The sequence below is a fragment of the Bombina bombina genome, chromosome 1 (genome assembly GCF_027579735.1).
Source record: "Bombina bombina isolate aBomBom1 chromosome 1, aBomBom1.pri, whole genome shotgun sequence".
Taxonomy (NCBI): domain Eukaryota; kingdom Metazoa; phylum Chordata; class Amphibia; order Anura; family Bombinatoridae; genus Bombina; species Bombina bombina.
This window is the reverse complement of record NC_069499.1, coordinates 1,391,193,483-1,391,208,115: the sequence shown is the minus strand read 5'-3', so window position 1 is coordinate 1,391,208,115 and position 14,633 is coordinate 1,391,193,483. Positions and strand designations below refer to the sequence as shown.

Genomic DNA, 14,633 nt, shown 5'->3' with positions numbered 1-14,633 from the left:
CGGGAGTGGGATGTTCAGAATCCGTTTATACTGAACCTTGTGCATTGCTTTCATTAGGCCTGTGAAAATGTTTGTGCAACGTGACATTTCTTACAAATTTATTAAAATTAAGCATAGTCTTGAATAAATTAAAATTGACTGTAGGTGCAAAGCCTAATCCTAGGCCTAGCACCTTAAGTTCATCCTTTGTCAAAACATATGTAGACAGGTTAATCACTAAGAAGGTTTGTACTTCGATGGTACTCTTGTCTGTCTCGCCCATAAAAATAAAAAAGCCCTAATTTTAAAAAAAAACAAAACCCAAAAAACCTAAGTCTTACCCCCAAATAGGTACTCACCGTTCCTAAAGTCCGGCGGAGAAGGTCTTCTTCCAGGTGGTGAAGGTCTACTTCCAGGTGGTGACATCTTCATCCAGTGTGTGGACCTCGCGGTGCGGAGGTGACCGCGGAAGAGGACCTGCGACCATGTAGCCATCCAGCGTGGAGGATCTTGCATTCAATCTTCAGTGTGCGGCAGATGATCGCATGAAGAGAATCCTCCATGCTGGATGGCTCCATGGTCGCTGGTCCTGTTCCGTGGTCACCTCCGCTCTGCACCACCTTCGCCCTGGATGAAGATAGAAGAGGTCCACGCGCTGGTTGAAGATGTTGCTGCTTGGAAGAAGACCTTCACCGCCTGGAAGAAGACCTTCTCCACCGGACTTTTATTTTTAACAAACAGAGTATCCACAGCACCAAATAAATGAAAGATGTTTATTCAGGTACAAACATTAAAACATGCATGTTTTAATGTTTGTACCTGAATAAACATCTTTCATTTATTTGGTGCTGTGGATACTCTGTTTGTTGGAATACTGTGAGGAAGGCAGTCTCCTCTATCCCACCGGTCACCATAAACCCTGAGTTGAAAAGGGAATAGGGAACTAAAGGAGCTGTTTGTGCATTGTTTTGTGCTATTTGGACTTTTATTTTTATGGGCGAAAAGGAGCTGAATGCCCCTTTAGGGGCAATGGGTAACTTAGGTTTTTTTAGACTTAGGTTTTTTATTTTGAGGGGTTGCTTGGGGTTCACTTTTAGGGGGACTTTGTATTTATTTTTGGTAAAAGAGCTGTTTCATTTTGGGTAATGCCCTACAAAAGGCCCTTTTTTGTAGTGTTAGGTTTTTGTTTGTTTTTTTAAATTTACTTTTTATTGAGGTTTAAAGAAATAGTTACAAGCGAAAAACAGGGCATTTGCCACATATATACAGTAATGTGGGTACAATATTTGGTGAACATTATTAAAGTGTATCATTAAAATTTAAACAGAGACTGTGATATCACAAGACCCTTGTAATATAGCAATACAATACAACCCTGTTGCCCGCAGAGAACGGTAAGCTCATTTATTTATTTGTATATATATATACCCCCGTAAATTACAATATGATATAAATTAATGTTATTTCCTCCAAAACTAAGAAAGGGTCTCTTTTGGGCCCCTAAACTAATATTGATTAAAAATGAGGAATTGGAGGGGGGTGAGAAGGTTAACTTGAGATAAGGGCCTCTTTTGGACCCATCTACTAATATTAACAGAATAATATCATGGATAGTGCAAAAAGAATGAACAAACCTATAGATCACTCATTAAATGATGATAATATAAGTTAACATGGGACACCACTTTTAGGAAAACTATTGCATTGGGAACAATTCGTGAGACAAGAGATACATGATCCATGCACGGTCATCCCTATACATGTACATACATGCACACACGCAAGAGTGAATACACAGATATTAACACTTACATATCTCTACTAGTAAAATTATGGGAAGACAATCTCTACAACACTCTGATAGGGTACTTACTAGTAAAGGGGAACATTTTAAATAAATGCTAAAACTTTCCATATGGTAATGTGGGTAACGTTGTAATGCAGCTAGAATACTCTTACCATACTCACTACTAAAACTGAAAGCTTGGCATCAGCAAAAAACCCCAACTGGTTTTAGAAAAGAACTGGTGCATCAAAACTCTGAACAATAGAATGTATACAATCATACTGGTGTCCATAAAACAACTGATACAGCTGTGACTATGTTGAAAGGGGAATAAGTATTTAGCCCACTTCAATGCAGTCCCTCCGGACTAAGGTCTGTTCAAGTGACAATAGAGTGTTCTCACGAGCCGATTCCAATGCTTTTAGCATGAGACAGTATAGTTGAATCCTCACCCACCAGACCCCACCTAGTAGCTCAGAAGCCCCCCTGTCCAGCTCTCCTGAGGGGGGTAAAAGTACTCTGCGGAGGGTATTAGACAGCATGGTTCAGGGTTTGCTGAACAAATCAGTTTCCGATCTGCATGTGGCTGTGTCGAGTCAGGAGAAATAAAATCGGGCCACATCGTACTGGGGAACAATGTAAGATCCTCTTCAGTGACTGACGGATTGGATGTCATACTGCTGGGAACACCCCATGTTAGCGACTTTAATTCTCTATCTGCACAACTCTCTGAGGTCTGCCTCTCCTGGTCGGCTCCGCCGTCGCTCGTGGTCTGAAGGGGAAGTAGAAGCTTAGGGACTCCTACCTCTTGGGAGCGATGTGGCTCTTGAAGGTGAACAGCTTCGGGCAGGATTGTAGGTTGGATCTCCGAAACTTCCCTCTTTTCTCTTGTTACTGCTACTAGATGTTGAAGTAGTTGGGAGTTAGGATCAGATTCGGGGGATGTGGCTGAAGAGGCGCAGATCTTTTCCTTGCACTCCCTGGCACTCCAAACGATCTGAGTTAGCTCTCCATTTTCATTGTCTGCTGAGAATAGTTTCTTATCTTTAGGAAGTAGAAGCTGTAGCAGCTGTTGTTCCAGAATAAAGAAATGACTGTGGAGGAGCTGATGCATTCTCTTTTCCTATGCATCTAGGGCATCCATGTTTGTTTTATACTCTTGATGTATTTTATCTTGATGATAATGGCTGATAGCTTATTTCAGCGAGTGTAACATAGAATGAAGAACTGTCCAGTTATAATCAAACTGCTTTGGTAACTCAGGGTTCTGGGGGGGGGTATATATGCAGCAACCTCAACAACACTGACAGTCAGATATACAAGGCCTCTCAACCTCGTGGCTAGTCGCAGTGAAGTTAGCTGAAGGGCATAGGCAGGTCCGTGTTATGCTAGATATCCCAAGATTCCTCCTGAATACACAAGGCAACTGAACTTGAATTTGTCAAGGAAAAATAGGTAGAAATTAGGGAATAAATAAAAAAAAGGCTAGTTAAGACCAGGAGCTCTTCACATACACGCTCTGCCGCAACAGCTATAGGCTCCGCAACCGTAGTGTTAGGTTTTTTAATCTTGTAATTTAGTTTTTTTATTTTTCGTTTATTTTATTTTCTTAAAATAGTTATTTATATTTATAGTTTAATCTTAGTTTTTTTTATTTCACAGGTAAGTTTTTATTTATTTTAAGATAGGGTGACCATATTGCCGCTTTAAAAAAGGGCACATATGAAAAATACATATATCAGGGTTCTAGTACAAAACATTTCTTTAAACAGCACTGAAAACAGCCCTGATATATGTATTTTTCATATGTGTCTCTTTTTAAAGCGGCAATATGGTCACCCTATTTTAAGATAGTTATATTGTAATTTTAATTTAAAGTATAGGGGATAGTTAGGTTTAGGGGTTAATAGTTTAATTTAGTGATTTACGATGTGGGGGGTAGGTGGTTTAGGGGTTAATACTTTATTTTAGCGTTGGCGATGTGGGGGGCCGGCAGTTTAGGGGTTAATACTTTTATTTAGTGCAGTTGATGTGGGTGGCCAGCGGTTTAGGGGTTAATAGGTTTAGTTTAGTCTTTGCGATGTGGGGGGCCAGCAGTTTAGGGGTTAATAGATTTATTTTAGCTGAAGCGATGTGGGAGGCCGGCGGTTTAGGGGTTAATAGGTTTATTATAGTATTTGCGATGCGGGGGGATGGCGGTTTAGGGGTTAATAGCTAATAGGTAGTTTATGGGTGTTAGTGTACTTTGTAACATTTTTGTTATGAGTTTTGTGAAACATTTTTGTTTCGCAAAATCCATAAATACCGGTCTCAGATAGCGGAATGGATAAGGGCAGTATAGACTATAATGCAAGCATTTTAGCCGGACCGCACAACCTGTAATACAGGCGCTATGAAAATCTCGCACTCAAATGCCATTTTTTTAGTGCGGAATGGAGAGTTGTGTAAAGGCTATAACATTTGCGGTATAGCTGTACCTCAGCGATTTGTAATACAGGAGACCTGCATATTCCACATGCAAAGGTCAATTTTTCAGTGGTATAGCCGTACCGCACCATACCACAAAACTTGTAATCTGGGTGTTTATTTTTTAAGAAAATATGACACTTATTTTTGGTGGCATTTTGTGGACATTTGTAAAATTGACCAGAGATCTGATTGCTGGTTAATTTTATAAGCGCTAATTGCGAGTTTGCGGTAGCAATAACCAGCCACTTGTAATGGCTGGTTATTTATCGCGCGCCCGCAAACAAGCCAATTTGCCCATTTGCAGGCGCTCAATAAATTAGCGTTCCACTTGTAATATAGCCTTAAGTCTGCCCATATTTTTTTGTGTTTAGTGTGCGATAAAGTTTGCTTATACTGCAGAGTATTAAATGTATGGGGAAATGTTTCTTCATGTTTATTTCTATATTTGAAATGGCTTTTGTTTATCTAACACCATTACATAGGACATGCCCATAACAATGGGCTAAGCCAGCAAGTATTTATGTTAGGTTAAAATGTTAATTATGGCTGGGGGTTTGAATAAACATAAGCAGCTATTTCCCTTACAAAATCATCTTTTTCTCCTTCATAACCACACTGAGAGATTAACCAGTGCTATTATCTCCTATTTATACAACTTTTCTGCAGAGAAATGTTTGTTACTCATATTTTCCATGTAGGTGGGGATACAACAAAAGTAGCTATTTCAAACAACAAATAAATGTAAAGTAGCTGTTTCCAAACAATTAAATACAATCCAGCAGGTAAAATGGACAATCGGGAACACTTTAAAGGGGAGCAAATTTTAGAGTACAATGTCCCTTTAAACTGCAGGGTTACTTCTCACCATGCTATTTTATTCCTTCTGTACCTGCAGATCTCTTTACAGAAGCCAGTTGGTGAAGCTTTGCATCCTAATACTGGGCACCGCCATCTTGTAAGGTGTGTATTGTCGCATCCGGTGATAAAAGCAGTGCCCATTCACAAATCAGTTATGTTACCAACTTTTTGACAGATTTACCTTATACTTTGGATTAGATTGTACAATAGAGAGAAGAACTTTTAAATTTTTTACACAGTTTTAAAGCTATGTAACAAATGTAAAAAAAATAACAAAAAATAGAGCAATACAACTACTGCAAAAATATACAGCTCCCACTCTGTACTGGGCTACAGATCTCATACTTTGCTGAATGGATATGAGTTGTTTGGCAGCAGAGCAGAAGCGATCCGGGACATCATATACCCTTCGAAAGGAACCACAAATTCAGGGTAATTATATATCACAGTTTTATTAGTCTCCCTCAAGGGATTAGCCAGAACCACGTCAAAGAGTAATGAGATGAGAAATCCCAACTTAGCTCTGTCAGAGGGAAACGTCTGAGGTAATATGTATATGCCCACCTGATTTAAAATACCTCTGCATTGATTAGGATCACCTCCATATCGTTGGAGTAGATGTACAGAAACGGACATGCTCCTGGTAGGACTAGTTGCAGCAGTGGTAACAGGAGTAGCCATAGATTGTGGGGCACTCTGATCCAAGTGTGCAGTGCAATTCAGAAGGGATTGCAGGGCTAGTGCAAATTAATCCATGCAATGATCCTGTTCCTCCATCCTGGAAATGATGGTGGGTAAAGGTGGATTATTAGCCCTTGCATAATGTCAGGGTACCAGGAACCACACAGAGACGTGAAATGCTAAATTAATCACACCTTTATTAAAAAATAACAAAAAATATAATAACGAGTCCATAAACCAAGAGTCAAAGCCAGAGCAGATAGTCAGACAATCCGGGTCAGGAAACAAAGTGATTAGTCAGACGAGTTGGGGGTCAGGAACACGAAGATCAGCAAAGTCAGGAACAAGCCAGGAATCAGGAACCAGAAGGAACGTCAAACAAGCCAGGTAATACACTGAGTCTTGAACACAGGAACTCACAGAGAGGTCAGAGACAACGCAAGATCAATGGCAAACAGGACTGTGGCAGTTAAATAGGAAGTGATGACATCATCATTCTGGGACTACAACCTGTCTCTCTCTGATGATGTTCTCCATTTTGGCCATAAGTGGGAGTCTGGGAGTAGTGAGCAGCGTTACACACTCTGCTACAGGTGAGGAGAGAGACAGATGAGTTAAAATGGCAGCCAAGATAAAAAGCAGCAAAAAGCAATCAAAATCAGGGTGAAACCTTGAAACTTCTATGGAAGGATTCTAACTTCCTATCCAAAAGGTCTTTAAAGGAAACTATCTTCCAAAGAAATAGCAGTACTTTTAGCCAAGGCAGAAATGGCCCAATCCAGCTTAAACCATTCCTTAGAGACTATCACAGAGACAGTATCAAGGACAGGAAAAATCTCAGGGGACTTAACTATGGGTTTATAAATTAAATCTAATTGATTCTTAAACTTCACAGCTACATTAGGATTGTTAACCTCTAAAGTAAGAAAAATCTCCTTCAAAAGAGAACAAATATGATCAACTTTAAACAAAAAAGATAATTACTATACTTGAATATAGGTGGTGGCGGTGTAGTGGGGGGCAGGATAGGGGTTAATAGGTATGATGTAGGTGGCGGCGGGGTCCGGGAGCAGCGGTTTAGGGGTTAATACATTTATTATAGTTGTGGCGGGGTCCAGGAGCGGTGGTTTAGGGGGTAATAACTTTATTTAGTTGTGGGGGGCTCCGGGAGCGGCGGTTTAGGGGGTAAAACAGTGTAGTTTAGTGTGGGTGCTTAGTGACAGGCTATCAAAGAAGCTGCGAAGAAGCCGATGAGCAGCGAGATCGATGACTGTTAGTTAACAACAGTCCGCTGCTTATTGCTCCGTACTTGGTGCGCAGCTTCTTGACAGCTTTTTTGATAAATTTGGCAAACGTATTCAGGTCCGCGGCGGCGATGGTAGGCGAGCTTAGGCGAGCGTATTGGGCCGGCAAATGCAGCTAAGTAGACGGCTTCATAACTAGAGGCACAGGTTTTAATCAAGATGGCATGTTCTGGAAGATTCAACTTTAATCTCTATGACTACTCTGTATGCTGCACAACTCGTGGCATTATAAGTAGGGTGACCATATTGCCGCTTTAAAAAGGGACACATATGAAAAATACATATGTAAGGGCTGTTTTCAGGGCTGTTTAAATAAATGTTTTGTATAAGAACCCTGACATATGATTTTTGTATATGTGTCCCTGTTTAAAGCGGCAATATGGTCAGCCTAATTATAAGGTTCTTCTGTGGCTGAGGTAAGCCATGTTGTTTCTTTAGCAGGATCACGCAAGCAGATGCTGCAATGCCAACAGGGATCCCTGCATCTGGTGACCTGGTTGGGAATGTATTGAGAATCTGCTCCACATGTAAAAGCTGTAACGTATGTTCAGATGGGGCTTTATCTATTATTCTTTGCATGAGATTTTCAAATTTTGCAAGGAGCTTGTCGAGCCGTTTTAGTTCATTCTCTCCTGTCATGTTTGACACTCCTGAGAATCTCACTAAGAGATATTATTCCCTGAAATGTTTTTCCTCCTCGCAGAGATGGTAATGCTACTGATTTGAGTAGAATAGGATAGTGTCCAATAATAACAGGATTTACCGAGGGGGAAGCGCCATCTGTAGTGAGACGCTGCTCCAGGCTCCTATCGTCCGATCTTGAGCTGAGGTTTCAAGAATACAGCTGCAAAATTAGTGACAAACTCCAAGAAGAACTATTATATATTGTTATGGTTATCAAATTTTGTAGTGTAGCTGTTGGATGGTGCATAGCTGATAATCGGAGGATTCAAGGCTAATCACCGGGAACTCCATTCAGGATTGCTGTTTGCATATGCTCCCATGCAGAATATTTTTAAGTATAACGTGACGTTTACAAACAGATGGACATTGTTTAACAGCGTCCTCTATTGGTTGAAAGTTCCTGGACATTGAATAACAACAGAAGGACCAATACCTACCTGGAAGAAGAAGAGGGGCAGAGGGACTGAGACTTGCCTGGAAGAAGGAGTCAGGCAGAGGAATCCCTACATGTTTGGGAGCCCACTGAGACCAACCCATCTGGGAGAGATATAGCTGCTAGTTTGACCCCGGTTTCAGCAACAATCACTCTGGTAGCAGTCCTATAATTTAGGTGCTGTCCCGAGGTTTGGACTGAGGAAGAGAGACCCCCATCAGAGATACTGCTGTATTCTTGGGGAACAAAGTACCAAAGCTCCGCTACATAACTCACTATGGAAAGTCTCTAGGTTATGAAATGCTGATCACTATTATGCATTTTTTTTAATATTTTTTGTTATGGGGGCTGGCACCCCATATTAAATATACAGAATCTCACACATTATAATTGTTAATACATTTTGCAAGTTACATTTATTAATACTTGATCTAAAATAATCTAACAAAGATCTATTAGCTTGAATGATTATATACTGACTGATTATACCTGATCTAACAAATATCTATCAAATTATATAATTGTTTGTCCAATTCCTTATTATGAGGGACTAGCACTCCCTTTGAATAAATAAAGGCTCCCCCTAATGTAATACTTAATATGTCTGTAATTATGGTAGATCTAAGAAAACAAAACAAGTGACTGATCTTACCTGATCTAACAAATATCCATCAAATTAAATGACTTTTCATCCATTTTTTTGCTAACTGGGGACTGAAGAAGGGTTAGAAGATCCCCACCAAATAATTGTTAATACCAGCTTTTGCATGTTAGATCTAACATAATAAACACTTGACCTAACCTGTTTTAACAAAGATCTAACCAACAGAATGAAGTTTGTTAAAATTTTGATTTGGGGGGCCGTCTGAGGTAAGTTTCTGTGTGTAAAAAGTGATGGATGTTAGTTTTCATAGATTATAATATAAGTAATGAAATTAATGAAAATATATTGCTTGAAAAGTTTGTATAAAAAACGGTTGTCCTTACCTTGAACAGAAAGATTTGTCCAGTCTTCGTATATTTTAGAAGTTATGGCGAACTTTAAGACCATAGTACATCCATATATACCATTGTTAAATCCTCTATTTATAGCAAAAACAATTTCATTATTATAACTAGGAACTGTTTCTTTATCCTTATAAAATTTTATGTTTTTAACAGCATATGTGGCGAAAGGCCAGCTGTGGCATCTCAGATGTAGGTCGTCCCCTTCAAAGATATTGATGGGTACCTGAAGAATCACCCATTCTGAAATAAAAAATTTTTTGTTAATATCCGAAAAGTATACTTTTATTTTTTAGTCTCCCTATTCAAATTCAAATTAATAAGAATTATAATAGTGATAATGTACTGAAAAGTAAGTTCCTTGATTACCAATAATCTACTAAAGTTTAAACAAAATGCTTTTACAGGGACATGAAAAACAAAATAATAGTTCATGGTTCAGATAGAGCATATTTTAAGAGACATTTGAATTTACTTCTGTTATCAAATGTACTTAATTCTCCTTTGTTGAAAAGCATATCTAGATAGACTCAGGAGCAACAATACACTACTGGGAACTAGCTGGTGATTGGTAGCTAAACACATATTCCTCTTGTAATTGGCTCATCAAATATGTTCACTAGGTCCCAGTAGTGCATTGCTGCTATGAAGCTGATTTACTGACTTTTGCAGGAATTAAACACATAGGAAACAATTCCAATCTTGTGTCAATCATCTGTGTATCATCTCCTGATACAAGTTTTCCAACATCCAAGAATTAAAACCATTTGTGTAATGGATAGGAAATCAGAATAGATGTCCATACGATGCAAATCCATCTGCCAACTAGATATCGGTAACACAATTGACACATTGAATTCAACAGCTAAATGCACTTAAAGGAACAGTCTAGTCCAAAAAAAACTTTGATGATTCAGATAAGGCATGTAATTTTAAACAATTTTTCAATTTACTTCTATCACTAATTTTGCTTTGTTCTCTTGATATTCTTAGTTGAAAGCTAAACCTAGGAGGTTCATTTGCTAATTTCTAAGCCCTTAAAGGCCGCCTCTTATCTCAGGGCATTTTGACAGTTTTTCACCACTAGAGGGTGTTAGTTCATGTGTTTCATATAGATAACACTGTGCTCATGCACATGGAATTCCTAGGAGCCAGCACTGATTAGCTAAAATGCAAGTCTGTCAAAAGAACTAAAATAAGGGGCAGTTTGCAGAGGCTTAGATACAAGATAATCACAGAGGTATAAAGTGTATTAATATACAAAACTAGGGAATGGGTAATAAAGGGATTATCTATCTTTTAAAACAATAAATATTCTGTTGTAGAATGTCCATTTTAATAAATGCTCAAGCCAATCTTATAGGACAAGTATAAATGTAGCAGACAAAATGTTAATTTTTAAAACTTAACTTTTACTTAATATCAATAAAATTCCTTGATAATTGAAAAATTATATTGTGGTAGCAAAACGTATTTTAAATTGCACTAGAAAAATGTAAAAACACAATAGAAGTTAGCTTCTGTTAGTAAGCGTCTGTCAATTTAAATATATAGCACCAGGCAGGGCTGCCATCAGGGGGTGACAGGGGTGACTCCTGTCAGGGGCCCAATGTGCCACCAGTGGGTACTACAGCAGAGTACTAATTGAGCATGGGAAATGTTATTACAAGGAGTAAAGTATTAGCATTTGAGAGGATTTCTGAGTGTGCACTAAACCACTATACACAGTGTGAGACAGACTTGGCACTTTGTTTGTACAGTGTGTGCCTGAGTCAGACGGCAGATCACTTTCATTTGCAGAGGAGGTAGGACTTACTTAGCAATTTTTTTTTATTTCTTTGTGCAATTTCAGGATTGTAACTTCAGTGTGGTAGTAATTGTATGGTGGGGCCAGGGGTCTATAAAACACATTTTTTTATCAGCATTGTATTTATGATTATTTGACAATGCTGTAGAAATTCTATATTTAAAACCATGCAGAAATGTTTCCTCCTGAATACACAAATGGTAGGTGCCCTTTTGGCAGATATGATTTTATATATATATATATATATATATATATATATATATATATATATATATATATATATATATATATATATATATATATATATATTACATTACTTTCCAGTTCACTGCCCCTTTATGCAAGGACTTTCCAGATGCAAAGAGGCATTTTATCTAAGATTTTTACATCTGCATAAAATGTTTTACTCTCAGACTAAGATTGCTCAGTGTTTGAAATGAGACAGGTTAATTTAAAACTGTTCAGTTTACACTACAGCTGACTTAATTTTGAAATACATACCAACAAGCATAAATCCTGCATTTAACCAGATCTAATGGTATGAGTACCACAGCTTATGGTTCCACCAAGACCATATAGAGTACAGCATTTTCAAAATCCATAAGTACAGCTGACAGATGGGAACATTTGTACACTAATATTTGAAGTGGTGCTCTCGGTTGGGGAAAATGGGGAAAAAACAAACAAACATATGTCAACCTTTTAAAAGTACTTTTCTTCATCTAGCCATCTACCCAGATTATTAATGTACAATTTTGAATTCACACCATTATTTTTGTTTGCATATTTACAAATATGATTCTTTAAAAAGTGATCTCTTGATTTCTGCATTTTTTTTTTATCATGAATGTCACACAACGTTGATTTAGGGGATGCAAGGTACATAAATGTTTGCTCCTGTGAGTGTTTCTGTGGGTGTCTGTGTTTATGTCTTTGTGCTTTGGTTTGTGTCTCTATGAGTGTGTATGTATTTATTTCTGTGGGTCTCTCTGTGAGGGTGGGTGTGTATGTCTTTGTGCATTTTCTTTGGATGTCTGTGAGGGTGTGTGCATATGTCTTTGAGCTTCTTCTATGGGTGTCTCTGTGAGGGTGTGTGTATGTTTGTCTTTGTGTATTTTCTCTGGATGCCTCTGTGAGGGTAGGTGTGTATGTCTGTGTTTTCTGTGGATGTCTCTGGGAGGGTATGTTTTTTTCTGTGGGTGTCTCTGTGAGGGTGTGTGTATGTCTTTGTGTGTTTTCTGTGGATGTCTCAGTGAGGGTGTGTGTATGCATGTCTTTCTGTGTTTTATGTTGTTGTCTCTCTGTGTGTGTATGTCTTTGTGTTTTTTCTGTAAGTTTCTCTCTGTGTGTGTATGTCTTTGTGTGTTTTCTGAGGCTGTCTCTGTCGGTGTTTTCTTGGGTGTATGTGCAAGTTTGAGTTTGTGTGTGTCCATTGTCTGTTCCTTTTTAGGACATTTTGACCTTACTACTGATTATTCACATCTTTCTACAGACTTTGAGACTAATGAGACCTTTCCGGAAGTCACCAATCCATCATTTAACCTTTAAATTATTGTTCAGGGTCCTTCCTTTCAGCCACTGCATGCTGTTGTCATCATTTAGTTGGCATCTTCCTTTACAAAAAGATAATCAGAACTCCATATTTTGTTTTCTAAATCTCCTTTTTTTTTTTTTTACAAAACTTTAGTCTACCTCATTATTTGTCAGGTCAATGTAAACAAGTGCTGTGTGTTTCTTTGCGTGTCTGCTAGAGTGTCTATATGTGAATCCTTATGTGTGAGTGTGTGTGTGTGTTTCAGTGTATGAGTGTGTCTGTGTGATTGTATGTTACTACCTTTATAACATTTCCAAGTTAAAATAGACACTTAAGAATAAAGTGCATATATATGTTTTAGTCACTTGGTCAAAAATTGCACATGTCAAAAGGGGGGGGGGGCCCTGATCAATGGTTAAGTCAGGGGCCCCAAAATTTCTAGTGGCGGTCCAGGCACCAGGGGAAGGGGGAATGGAAGTTCACTATAGCTGTACTGGCATGTTTGATACTTCATTATTACCCTTCATCCCAGTATTTATTTTGCCATTGCATCAATTAGTTATTTATTAAACAATTATAGAGACCACTTTGCCATGAAAAAAGCTTGCTTGTGAGTGGTTACAAAAGACAAAGGTTTCTCCCCAACACAGGTCTCATTTCCATTGAGCCGTAATTAGGTTTGCGGGTGCTCGCAAACCGTTAAATAAGCTGTCGGAAGCAATATCTTTCACCCACTGCTTCCAAAGGCCCATTATAACTCAATTTCAGCAACCGGACTCCGGCTGCCGAAAATATTTTTGTGTCCCATACAAAGAAGCCAATAGGATTTCAGTAGCTCTCATCCTATTGGCTGATTTGAATTTGAAGAATCAAATCAGCCAATAGGAATGCAAGGTATGCCATATTTAAAAGCGTAACTTGCATTCAATATTCAGTGTGCGGCTGTGATCGTACAAAGAGTATTCTCCATGCTCCTTAACTCCGCAGTCGCCGGGTTTAAGTTCCTTGGTCGCCTGTCTTCAGTTCTGCGGTCGCCGGTCTTCAGTTCCGCAGTCCTGAATAGAAGAGGTCGCCGCTTGAAAGAAGACTTCACCACCGGACTTCAGGATCCATGAGTACCTATCTGGGGGTTAGACTTAGGCTTTTTTTTCTAAAAAAAATATTTTTTAGATTACGGATTTAATGAACGGTAAAAGAGCTGAATGCCATTTTAAAGGCAGTAAAAGAGCTGAATGCCCTTTTAAGGGCAATGCCCATACAAATGCCCCTTTAGGGGCAATGGGTAGTTTAGAATTTTTTATTGTTAGTTTTTTTATTTTGGGGGGTTTGGTGGGTGGGAGCGTTTTACTGTTAGAGGAAACTTAGTTTTTTTTAAAGGTGAAGGGGATGTTTAACTTAGGGCAATGCCCTACAAAAGCAACTTCTAAGGGCTTATTGGTAGCTTAGTATTAGCATACAAAGAGAGAAGCGCTCTACCAGGAACAAACAACAGCTCATCAGCTAGTTCTATGACGATTTACCACCCAGAAGCAGCCTCTTTTAGACCAGTGTGCTCTTCACAGAGGAAAACTTTCCTGTAGTATATCAGTCTGATCCCGCCAAGTAAGGTCAATCCAGCCCCGAAATACCAGGCAATTTTCGTCTGAACAAGAAACATGACAACCCCAGACAATCGTTTCTGCCTCTTATGGGCCTCGTCAGTGAGGTGCAGCCACATTCCTCTAAGCACACTGGGCAAGGAGTCCACGTCTGGTTTCCCCCATCACCCATAGGGAGACCTCCCTAGGGTCATATTAATTTGCATTCAAAGAGAGAAGTGCTCTACCAGGTAGCTTAGTATTAGATTAGGGGGTATTTTTATTTTGGGGGGGCTTTTTTATTTTCATAGGGATTAGGTATCATTTTTTTATTTTTGATAATTTCGTTTAATATTTTATGTAATGTTAGAGTTTTTTTATTTTTTGTAATTTTAGATTAATTTAAACTGTTTATTTTTTATTTTTAAAGTAATATTATGTTTTTTATTTTAATTGTAATTTAGGATTTATTATTTTAATTGTAATTTAGGATTATTTTAATTTATGTAATAGGGT

At 38.5% G+C, this 14,633-nt stretch overlaps 1 protein-coding gene across 3 annotated transcripts in view; it reads right to left on the bottom strand.

Moving 5' to 3' along the window:
• Positions 1 to 14,633, bottom strand: part of LOC128651755 (Fc receptor-like protein 5) — a 291,106-nt gene that overhangs the window by 159,618 nt on the left and 116,855 nt on the right. For all 3 annotated transcript variants that reach the window (XM_053704749.1, XM_053704756.1, XM_053704742.1), the window contains exon 2: positions 9,182 to 9,442. In XM_053704749.1, coding sequence (XP_053560724.1) covers positions 9,182 to 9,442 — 261 coding nt within the window. The remainder of the gene's footprint in view (positions 1 to 9,181; positions 9,443 to 14,633) is intronic.